The 12370-nt window shown below is 42.4% G+C and overlaps 1 protein-coding gene across 2 annotated transcripts in view; it reads left to right on the forward strand.

The window, feature by feature from the left end:
• MARK4 (microtubule affinity regulating kinase 4) overlaps positions 1-12370 on the forward strand; it is a 691585-nt gene that overhangs the window by 364947 nt on the left and 314268 nt on the right. For both annotated transcript variants that reach the window (XM_069207758.1, XM_069207757.1), the window contains exon 4: positions 1434-1482. In XM_069207758.1, the coding sequence (XP_069063859.1) occupies positions 1434-1482 (49 nt within the window). The remainder of the gene's footprint in view (positions 1-1433; positions 1483-12370) is intronic.

A 12370-nucleotide genomic window follows, 5' to 3' on the forward strand; every position in this document is an offset into this window, starting at 1 on the left:
AATTGGTTGAGGAATTATTAGGGTATTTCTTAGAGCATATTTCAAATATCCATAGATTGGCTGAGGTTATCAGATTTGTTTTCCATTGTGTTCTATCTTTGACCTTCTGATAGAAGCCTCTTCTGTGTATTTCCATTAGGTTTTGTTAGACACGAGGAGTGATATTCTTCTACTGGGATTCAAAGCTGGGGTTTAAGGGTGACTAGTTTCTGATGATATAATTTGTTTATCCCCTTTCGCCTTGTTTCTCTTTTAAATTTGTGTTTTCAAGTAGTTGGGTTCAAAGACTGTGAAGCAAGTTCACAATATTAATCTGAAACGTTTATAGTAAGGCTCACAGGCCTGTGCATTTTGCCTGTATGTCATAATGTGTGCTAAATGTTGTGGAAAAGACTTCTGTCTAGATTTTATTTTCCTCACTGCTGCGTACGTGATGAGTGTAGATTACAAATTAATTTCGCAAGCATGAATACAATATGGAATGGTTTGCACCACTGCAATCTGTACTAGTTTGCGCCGGTACCCATAAGATTTTAAATTAGGTTTTGTTTGCATTTATTTTCAATTTTTGGGGACGTTGTTAGATGTACCTTTTTTGTCCACTTCTTGTAATGTCTCACCCACGTTCTCACCTGATGCCCTGCAGTCCCTCTTCTGAAAGTGGCTTGAATAGAAAATGTGGGGTTGTTGTTTTATAATTTGACTTCTTTATGAATATGGTTTTCCATTACATCTAATTAAGAATATTTATAAAAGGAAATTTGTGTGTTTTTACTTGGCAGTAGAATGAGTGGGTAGACGTAGAGTCTTGGGAGACATATGTTATGACCTGAAAACGAGGGACTACTGAACAGTTCTAGTGGTGGGTAGTGTAGGGTCTGCAGTCAGTGGTAGAGAGGTGGCAAGCTTATGCAAAGATGTGTCGTGCTAGAGTGGGGTTTCCTAATGCCCAGATGCTGTCAGTACACGATCTGTGTAGGGCTTCTCTTCTATTTGAAACCACTTTGCACATGTCATCTTCTTTTTCGCAGCTTGATAGGTGAGTCTCACCCTGACAACTCCACTGACCACCTTGCTGAGGGTGTTCTGTAATATCAAGGAGTGGGATCAACTTATAAACTATTAAAATGTTAACAAAATGTGTGTTTAACAATAAGTGCATGTGCTGCATTCAGAGGGCTAGACCGCTCTGAATGGACTTGGGAACATTTCATCACTGCCCAGAGTCCATGGAATGGCAGTGTGGGCTGTCAAGAGTTCTAAACACGTCTGCTGGCACCTGACAGGTGAAGCGTGGCCAACTGGTCCTTCTACTCACTTATAGTCATGTATAGGAAAACCTGCCTGTTTGTTTCTGATTTTGCTAGAGGATGGATAGATATGTCTTTGCACAGAATTGGCCAGTAAAATATCTTTTTTTTTTTTTTCTTCAGCTCTTTCGAGAAGTTCGGATCATGAAAGGACTGAATCACCCTAACATTGGTAAGGAATGGAAGTATGAGGGTAATGAACCTTCTGGAAAACGAAGGGTTGAAAGAGAGCAGCGTCACAGTCAAATATTTGTGGTTATGTAACTCAATGATAGCCTACTTCTGCTGTTACATCGTGTTTATCTCCAAACAGGGCTCTAACTAGTACTGTCGTAGTGCTGACTCTTCTGTTGCCACTGCATGTACTTCCCACCTCCAAATAGAGGATGAAGATTGAGTGGGCACAGGGAGAGGAGGAGCTTATACCTTACCTCGAGTAGTATCCCTGCAAAAGAAACCTTACAGTTGACTTGCCATGTACACTTAGGACTGGTAGATTTTTTGAGAGGTGGTTGGCTGTGTAAGGAAATGTGGGATGACACAGCGTTAGTCACATCATGTATGCTTGATAAGGTAATCTTTTGCATCCCTGCTGACCTTTTGAAGCCTCCTTGCTTTGGAACTATTTGACCACCAGAGATCATTAGTGAGAATCTTCTTCCAGAGAAGCTTGGATGTTTTGTTCAGAGCTAGATCTGGGACACATGACCTGAGTAAGGTGTTTGGTCGGAGTCTTAGCTTGGCAAGGTGGCTGTGGCTGAATTTCAGGCACAGATGTTTCTGGTGGGTACTTCAACTGTAACCTTAACTTTTGAATTCCCATAGGTGCCAGACTGGTTCTGTAAACAATTGCTCCTGGACGCTGTTACGTGGCACAATTGGGCTCACCAGTAACTTGCACCGAAATGCAATGGTGCAACACAAAGTTACATATTTCCCACAGATAGTAATCATAAATAACATGGAATAAATCAATTTAGCTAAATATTTGAAAATCATTGCAGACTGGTGATTACTTATGCCCCCGTTTATAACATGGTGATATGACCTAATGCAGTACTTGTTCACCTAAGAATTAAATGGTGTGCTGGGGAGATGAACCAAATCAAATGTAGTTTGGAACGTTGTGGAGACTATCGTCAAAGGCAGCCATTACAATAATTGCCCAGCCAATTAAGGGGGTCCTTGGGGCATGGTGGTGGCAGAAGAAGGGGTCAAAAACAGCACGGACAGTCCTTGTCTTCCTTTCTCTGCCAAACAGCTCTGATTTCCCCTAAGAGTCACTCACCACCAGTGTATGGGAAAATATGATTTTATCTGTCTAAATGGTGTGCAATTACCTTGGACTACTCTGTCCTGCTGGCTGTCCATCAAGGCTACACACTTCTCTTTTTGTCCCCTGGACCAGTTCCTCCTGTTTCCATCCAGTCTTCAGCAGAACATGCCTTCATTCTTGCCTTACAAATTCAGTTATTGCTGCCCGAGGGGCAATCAAGAGGGTGTCTGAGAAGGAGAGATGCGAGGGGTGCTATTTCCACTCTTTTCTGGGGCCTATGAAGGATGGTGGGGTCAGGTCGATTTAGATCTTTGGTTCCTGAACACTTTCCTAAGGAAGGACAAATTCCAGATGCTAACCTTCAGCCAGACTCTGGGACTGGATTGCGCTTTTTTCCTTGGGTTTGCAGGACATGTACTTTCAAGTCCTGCAGCTCCACAGGCATTTCCTCTGATTTGTCATGAGGAAGGAACTTTTTCAGTTCACTGCTTCAGGCCTTCACAAAGGTGATGGCAACGGTCACGGCCCAGCTTCTCTGTTCAGTAGTGCACATCGTTCCCTACCTCAACAACTGGCTGTTGAAGGCAAGCTCATCACAGTCACTTGAGGGACCACCTGCAACAAACCATTTTGCTATTGTCTTCCCTTTGGGTGTCCCATCAACAAACTGAAATTCCACCTCCAGCTGGTGCACATTATTCCAATTAAAGGGGCACTTCCGGTCATGTGGCATTCAAATACTTTCCACCCCTGCAGAGAATCTGACATTCAGGATGTGATCCCGTTTTTCAGGCTTGGTCCAGGGTTCTGGCTCGACAATTCGGACGTTTCTTATTTTCTTGACCTTGCAGATTCTTCTGGTGCCTAATGGACAACATCTGTGCATCAGACGAGGTGGCTTGAGTTCTTTAGTGGTGGATAATGGACTCCAACTTGATGTGTGGCAGGCCGTTTTCCCTAACCCATCCAGACTTCACAATGCCTATGGATGCATCAGCTCTGGGCTAGGAGGGTCTCCTGAACAATGTGAACATTAGAGGCCTGCAGCCTCTGATCAAGCAGAGGCACCACACTAGCTTACTGGAGCTGCATGTCATCTATCTAGTTCTCAAGGGTTTTCTGCTTTCTATCAAAGGCAGCCCTGTGCAAGTTCTGATGAACAAGACGATCCCCAGGTGGTAATGCAACATGGAGGGCTGTGTGAAGTTGTGGGTGCTGTACCAGGGAGTTCTATAACTGTGGTGATGGTTCGAACTACCCACTGACTGCGAACCATCTGGCAGGACCCATGTGTCAGGGTGTATGGGCTTACTAGACACCATCTTTCCACCTATAAGTGGCATCTGCATCCAGAATCAGTTCAAGTCATCTTCGCCCACAAGGGCGTGCCATGGGTAGGTCTTGTGGTACTGTCAAGAAAGCACCCAGTTGAGCCTTTTGCATTCTACAGCCTCTGCCTCAAGGCTTTCTAGGTAATGTGTTCTGCCTTCTGGGACTGTAGCCTCCAGTACACGTTCCTATCTGTGCCGTTTATTCCCTGAGTTCTGTAGTGGGTCTGGAGAAATCACGCTCAGATCATCCTCATAGCCCTAAACAGGGCTTGGAGAGTGTGGGACTCCAAGCTGCTTAGTCCTCCTCTCTGTCTACCACTGTGACAAGACTTGATGTCTCAGCAACAGGGCAGGATTCTTAATCTGATTTTTCACAACATGCATAGGTGGCAACATGTTGTCTGTCAATGAAGCAGATTTAACTTGCACTTTGGGCAAAGTTTGTGGCCTGGTGCAAGGAAATTTGGGTGAAAATGCAACACAATAAGATGATGGACGGAATACTGAACATTGTCAAACATTCACCCCCAGTCACAGATCTGGGTTTAATCCATCGTTAGTTTGCTCTCTACGCCATTCCAGTTTGGACCCAGTCATATGCAAATCAGCCTTGACCCTGCTCCCAAAGGGAACAGTCCAGCCGGAACTGCTAGGCCAGGTCCTTCCTGGACCGGAAAACAAGCATCCTGGGACCGGATTCATGGTATCACTCCTCATCAGCCAGGTTACCTTGAAACCGGTGACATAGCAAGCACAGGACCCACGTCTGGCATACCCTTCCCACTTAGGGCAAAAATACAACCAAATAAGATGATGGCGGAATGCTGAACATTGTCAAACATTCACCTCCAGTCCCAGATCTGGGTGTTGTGAAATTTGGGTCAACCTATTGCAGGACAAACTTTCTGATGTACTTCTACTTGTCCTGTCTTAGGCCTAGCAAGGCTTTGTTTTGGGCTCCATTAAAGATTATTTGTCCTCTCTTTAGCCATTCTACATTTGCCAGATCAGTTCTCCCTGTTCAAGTTACCAGTTATAGTGCTTTTTTGTAGGGTTTGCACTTTTGTGCCCCCCCGCTTACCCTTTACTGTGACCTTAACTTGGTTCTAACTTTTTTAACATGCACGTTTCAAGCCTATTCACAGCTGTTCATTGAGACTTCAGACCTTTTATGGTTGCCTTCCACATAATTACTTCATCGTACTGTGTCAGTGAGCTGCGGGCGCTGTCAGTACAACCACTGTATGACATCTTTCCGGATGAGTTGGTGCATAGGACCTAGGCTTCCTCTGTGTGAAATTTGGTGTTGCCCTTCCCTGTGGGCCAGTCTGTCATGCTCCCTGCTTTTTTCTGTCTGCCATATCCCATTGAAGAGGAGTAGAGGCTTCATCAATTGAACCCAGAGAGAGCCCTTAACTTTTACATCGAACCGACTAAGGAGCATTGAGAGAATGACCAACTTTTTGTGGGAGGTTCTGGTGTGAAGAAGAAGGCAGTCCAGAAACTGACCTTATCCATGTGGATTATTCTCTGCATAAAATGTGCCATGCCTCCGCTAAGAAGGAGCCCCCGGAGTTCATTCTGCTAGAGCTAAGGCCATCTCTATGGTCTTAGCCAGGGGTGTTAAATGCCGGGCACTTCCTTGGAGGCTTCATGGGCATCTGTCCATATCTTCACCAGACATTTCCGGCCTTGATTCACAGAGAGGACCTTGTTGCCCACTCAGTTCTGCAAGATTTGGCTATGTGAAGTCCACTCCTCGGACCCTCCACTTTTTGGGAGATGCTGCTTTGATATCTAATTAGAAGCTGAGAACTCTGCAATCCACAGATGCAAGAACAAGTTTCTTACCTTCAGTAAAGCTTAATCTTGTAGAAATTCAAGCTAATCTCAGATTCCTTCACCATTCACACTCCTCATCCCACTATTAATGGGATCTCTAGCTTTTTATGAGATTCCATATTAGAGTCTGTACAATGACATTTGCAATCCGTTACTGATGCACTGGGTCTAGGGGCGCAGAATTCCTTAAAGTAAATTGGCAGAGGCATGGATGTTTGGCATCTACATATAAATCTGCTCCATCACTTCCGGAGGCGAGGCAAGGATACTGCGTAACATAGTGGCACCACTTACGGTGCACAGATACCATTGTTGAAATGTGTTTTTAGATCCACTCTGGCTCCTGGGAGAATTTAGGTGGTGTGGAATCTGTATTTAGATGGAATCATCCACCAGAATGAGCATTACCAAAGGTAAGTAACTTTTTTTCACTGCCTCCTGAACATATTGCATGGGTTGGTAGTGCCGGGCGGTGAGGGGAGTTAGTGTTTTGTTTGAGCGACCTGCCTATTGTGATGACCATATTCCTTTCTTGCACATATACTGCCATACTTAGAATAAAAATACCTGCTCTTTACTTACACATGGCTTAGAGGGACATCAAGCAAAACACATATTTGTGGTAATAGCCTTCTACATTGCATATACAGGGGTGTGAAAAAGAAAGTACTCCCTCTGTGCGTTTACATATTGTGACATATTTGACCATTGTCTGTTCCTTGTAAAGTCCTAACAGCAGATAAATCAAACCTCATGTGACAATTAACAGTTACAGTACATCAGTCTTTGAAAATTGACTTGGAGGAATTCTGTCCCACTCCTCCTTACAAAACTGCTTAAGGTTGGAGATGTTTGAGGGCATTTGTTTATGCATAGTTCTCCTTAGGTCTCACAACAGCGTATCTTTGTTTTGAAGTCTGGAGTTTGACTTGGTCATTTCCAAATCCTGACTTGTTTATTTCACCTATTCACTCGTAGATATACTTGGTGGTGTTTGGATTGTTGTTCTGTGTGGTACACTTTTAGCTAAGCTTTAGCTGTTGGACATCTATTCTCACATGTTCCTTTACAACGTGCTGCTATAGACACAGTTTTAGGGTGGACTTGATTGTGAGGCTTCCATGTCCTACAAATACAAAGCAGGACCAAATCATTACCCCTACACCAACATGCTTGATGTTTGATATGAGGTTCTTATGAGGTTAACTGAATGTTCGGTTTTCACCAAACATATTGTATGGCATTGTAGCCAATCGACTACAATAGGGTCTTACCTGTCCTTTGCAAAACAAAGCTGTGCAGCAATTATCTTTTTATAGAGAAGGGGGTTTCTCCAGGCTAGCCTGCCATAAATGCTGTACTTGGTCATTCTTTTCTTAATGTTACACAGGGGTTCTTTGTGATGTCTGGGAGCATAATACTGTCAGGAGAATTTTCTAAAACTGCATCTCCTGGGTGGATTGCCAATGGTGCAGAACTTTCTTTTTTTGTAAATAGTTGTTCACGCTGTGAAATCATTGACTTCATATTGTTTGGAAATGGCATTAGGTCACTTTCACGACTGAGAAGCAAAAATTCTTTCTCAAAGACTTTCATAATATCATTTGACCGGATCATGATGTGGCAACACATATGTGAGTGCTCCAGACTAACAAAGGTTCTAATTTCTAAGAAAATGGTAGCCTTTGCTGTTTTCCAAGTTATCATATGCATTCCTTTAACATCACCTGATTCTAATTATATTTTTAAATAATTTGGAAGCAGTAAGGGTGCACCAAAACTAGCTTTTATATATTACCAACTGGCAGTCACCAGTAGGTAGTTATAGTTAGGGCCTAGTTTCCCACACAAAAACATTTTTTGTTTTGCCAATAACTTTCGCGCTGTTTGATGATTCTTCAAAAACATTTAAAAACTAGTATGCCATCAGCTGCTGTCTTGAAAGTTTTGGGGTGATCTGTCTAATAGGGGCCAAGAAAAAGGGGGTCCTGAAATGCTTTTCCCCTTGCAATTTCCATAGACATTTTCAGACACGATTACAGCCCAAACTGCTGCATGGAATGAGACCACATTTGCCAGACAGGTAGCTATTGATCCAGAAAGTATGCCTTTGTGATTTGGTGTAAATCCGTTCAGTAGTTCTGAAGTTAATAAAGGAAAAATAATTAGTATATCTAGGGACACGCAGTCTCTGCGGATCTGACATCCCCGTGCTGATATATAATTGGCTCCCAACACTTCAGCCAGGAAGTGTTGGCAGACATTTTGGTACACTGACTCATCTGAGTCACAAAAAATAAAGTGAAAAATAAAGAAAAAGGGACAGGGTCGACATAGCCAGACCCTTTAGACCTGGTCCTGGGTCAAGTCAAGTCAAGTTTATTATGTTATGGAACTCCAGCGGAGATCCACATAAAATAATATATAATTGTATTAGAAGAAACATAATAATAGTAAACAAATTAAACTTTGATAAACAAGTTGATTAAGCTAATACAAGTTAAAACTCTAGCACAAAACATTTCATTAGGGGGAATGAGTAAGGCTTGTAATAGATTAGAAGCAGTACTTAAAGAAAAAGTAAGACAAATAGTGCGCCGCCACCTGCGGCAATAGGGCCGGGCAGATTAAAACAACATGTTTAAAATCTTGGACCCCGTTATGGCATAGTTTACAAATAACAGAGGAGCCAAGCCATTTTGCTTGTAAATTGTTTAGGGGGAGCTGCCCCTGCCGCAGCAGGAGCCAGAATCTTCTCACCCCATGAGGCAAGTTCCAGATAAGGTAGGGCTGTGTGACCCTTGGTCTTAAAGAATTTGATATTATATGAAAACTCTGCCTGTGTGCCCAGGCCTGGCTGTCCTGGCAGACACTCACCGCCCAAGTTGCTTTCCTAAGTGCGGATTTAAGCTGTGCTGGAGAGAGAGTAAAAATTGCAGACGGATCTAATTGTAGATGATCCATGGCATATAAAAAATTCCTGCAGATGGTATATTTTACTTTATGACCAGCTAATATTTTTTATTTTTTAGCAGAGACCACAAAGAGTCGTTAGATTATACATCCAATGAATTACCGCAGCCAGGCCTTGAATAAAAGACCTGCACAGGTCCAACTCAAGTCTTAATAATGGTACTGAAAAGGCGGAATTTACAGTTAAAATATTCCTTAAGACACGTCCCTCAAGTTTATCGAGAAAGATCCACTTTGATACCGCAATAAGCTCTATACCATACAATAGAGATGGAGTTATCTTCGCCCGATAAACCTCTGAGAGATGTTTAAAATGCCTTCTGCCTGTTGCCCTATATAAGGCGTTCAGACCGTTAGCTTGAGATTGGCCTTCCATTGGTTGTGCTCAATATGTTCTCAATCTTTAAGGTTCCCACAGACAATTTTACCCAAAAATGTGTAGTAGGTTACTCTTTTGAGGGGTTGAGCTCCCAAAGACCAGCAAAAGTTGCTGTACTTGAATCTTTTATTCCTGTGAAAACACAGAATTTTGCTTTTTGAGCAATTTATCTTTAAAAAGTGAGCTTCAGTGTATTGTTCGAGGGCTTGTAATCGGTTATTAAAGCCCTTTGGGGTGCGATCTAAAATTATTATGTCATCTGCATAAAGTAGACAGCATAGCGATCTACCTCGTAATTTAGGGGCAAAGCCCTCACATTGAGTTAAATGTGCAGGTAAATCTGAAACATACAGGGAAAATAACAATGGAGCCAACATACATCCTTGTTTTAAGCCGTTTTTGGTTGAAATGACATGAGATAGACCTTATTCACCCCCTAGCAAGAGTCTGCACCAGGTGGAGGAGTGAAGGACTACCACGAGGTCAAAGAGAATGCCAGGCATCCCTAATCTTAGGAGCTTCTTCCATAACAGGACACAATCTACCTTATCGAATGCTGTACAGAAATCTATAAAGGCTGCATAGATCACTTCCCTGCCGCAGAGAAACATATTTTTCATTAATTACTTGCAAAACAGAAATATTGTCGATTGTGCCATGATTTCCTCTGAAGCCAGACTGCTCTAGGGGGATAATTTTACACCTTTCTGCCTAATCAATAATCTGTGACAGTAAGAATTTGGTGAAGATTTTTCCGACCTCATCCAAAAGTGCAATCTGGCGGTAATTCTTAGGGTAACTTAAATCCCCTTTTTTATACAAAGGGACAATGACACTACTCTTCCAGGATTGAGGGACATTCCTGGCTTCGTAGCAATGTTGATACACCGGGAATAAAATCCTACACCAGGAGGATATATCTTGTTTTATTATCAGTATTGGGATTTCATCCGGTCCCATTGCGGCTGAGCAGCTCATTCCTCTTATAGCTGCCTCAATTTCTTTTAGAGTGGGATATAAATATGAGGAATCGAGACTGGTTTGAGGAAACTCCACTGTAGTCCCATTAGAAGCATAGAGGTCAGATAGAAAAGTCGACCAGCTTAATTTGCTGATAGATATTGGAATGGGCCTGCTTCTTGTACCGCACCCCTCTGCAATCAGGGACCAATACTGCCTAGTGTGGCCGGAAGAGGCTGCTTCTCTTACTGCAACCCAGAATCTATTTGTGGCATCCTTTTTTAGGCACGCTCTTAACCTCCTTCTCCTTCTTTTTAAGATGTCTAGCTGGGATTGCCTCACAGATCTATAATCCCAAAGCTGTTTACAGATAAGAGCATTAATTCCTCTATTTAATAGTAAAAGGTAGCGGTTTTTTTTTTTTATATGTTTATTCTGGGGCTTCTGACGAGGGATCGAAGCAACCAGTTGCATAAAAATAGTAAAACTCTCCGTTACGTTTCCTATCCAGCTACCAATACCATTCAGGGTACCTTCTAGGTTACCTTTAAGCCCCTTAAAACTACTTAGGGACCAATATGTTCTTCCATTTTTAACATTCAGCTGAGGGTGCTGCCCTGCTAAACTTCATGAATCAGTAAGTTGCGCCTCCAAGTCAAGAGATACTACCAAAACATTATGATCTCTAAGGGTAGTCTGTAATACTAGTATATCCTTTAGCAGGGAGAAGGACTGATAGTTTGTTACCACATAGTCCAAGATTGAAGCACCCCGGGTGATTTTTTAGTACAATGGGCTGAGGAATCAGATGGGAGTCTGTCATTAGCAACAGTACAATCATTCTCTCTCAGATACTCAAGCAAAAGCTTCCCAAGCTTATCAAGCCTGAGGAAAAATACAGGGAGGTAATCCAAATGCTTCCTCCTTTTCTTCATCCCAAAAGGATGCAAGTCCTAGGTTAGAAATCTTACAATTTAAGTCTCCTACCGTGATGATTTGCGTTCCTGGATCCCTGTCAGAGTTTCTTAATGTAAAGAAATACCTTGGCTAAAAGATTATTAAAAGAGACACCAGGAGGGACAAAACAAATGTTGTTTTTACAAATTTGCAGTGAAACCGCAGAGGATCTAGATATCTGTGGCAAAAATGGGAAAAAAGCAAGCACAGTCTTGTGTGCATGTTTTTCATTTATTCCCCAGGTGGGCCAGGTCCTGGGGGCTTGCAGAGATGACCTAGAGGCCCTGGGTGGCACGGTGTTGGAGGCAGGCTTAGGGCCAAAGCCTGCCGCACACGGCTGCATGAAAAAACAGAGAAATTCACAGAAAAAAACAAAGGTTACAGGCACATTATAGTTAGGTCATTAATTTACACACACAAAACCATAGAAATTCAGCAGTTGTAGCTAGAGTTATTTCAAGTAACTATAACTCGTGCCCTTAGGTAACTATAACCCTCGCAGTGCTCAGCTAATTACCCCACATATTATATCATTCATGACATCATCTATGGCATCATTGACATTATCACTGAAACATTTGCAATGAAATTCTTGATAAGAAAACTTTGCATAGTAGGGGAGCAAGTTATAGTTACCTTAGGGCGTGAGTTAGTTACTTGAAATAACTCTTAACTATAACAGCCGAATTTCTCTGCTTTTGTGCGTGTAAATTTAGAACCTAACTATAATGTCCCTGCAACCTTTGGGTTTTTCATATATATACACATATATATCTTCACTGAAAAAAAAACAAAGGTTACAGGGACGTTACAGTTAGGTTCTGATTTCTTTGCACAAAACTATAGAAATTCAGCAGTTATAGTTAACTCAAGTAACTATAACCCGCGACCTAAGGTAACTATAACTTGCACCCACCCATGTACATTTTTCTCATCAATAATTTTATTGCAAATGTTGCAGTAATAATATCAGTGATGCCGTAGATGGTGTCATCAATTATGTAAATGTGGACTCATTTGCTGAGCATAGCAAAGGCACAAGTTATGGTTACCTTAGGGAGCAAGTTATAGTTACTTGAGTTAAACATAACTATAACTGCTGAATTTCCATGGTATTGTGCGAGGAAATTCAGAACCTAACTATAGCGTCCTTGTAACGTTTGCTTTTTCCAGTGAATCTCTATGGGTTTTTGTAGCACACACAGACGTAAATATAACCAGTGCTGTGCACAACCGTTGTCCAGGCACAGCGGGGATAGGCCGCAGGGCCTGGTCTAAGGCCAGGCCCACTGGCCAACCCTCCTGCATGCACCCAAACTGCGAATGACCTAACTATAACTAC

This window comes from Pleurodeles waltl, chromosome 9 (genome assembly GCF_031143425.1).
Source record: "Pleurodeles waltl isolate 20211129_DDA chromosome 9, aPleWal1.hap1.20221129, whole genome shotgun sequence".
NCBI lineage: Eukaryota > Metazoa > Chordata > Amphibia > Caudata > Salamandridae > Pleurodeles > Pleurodeles waltl.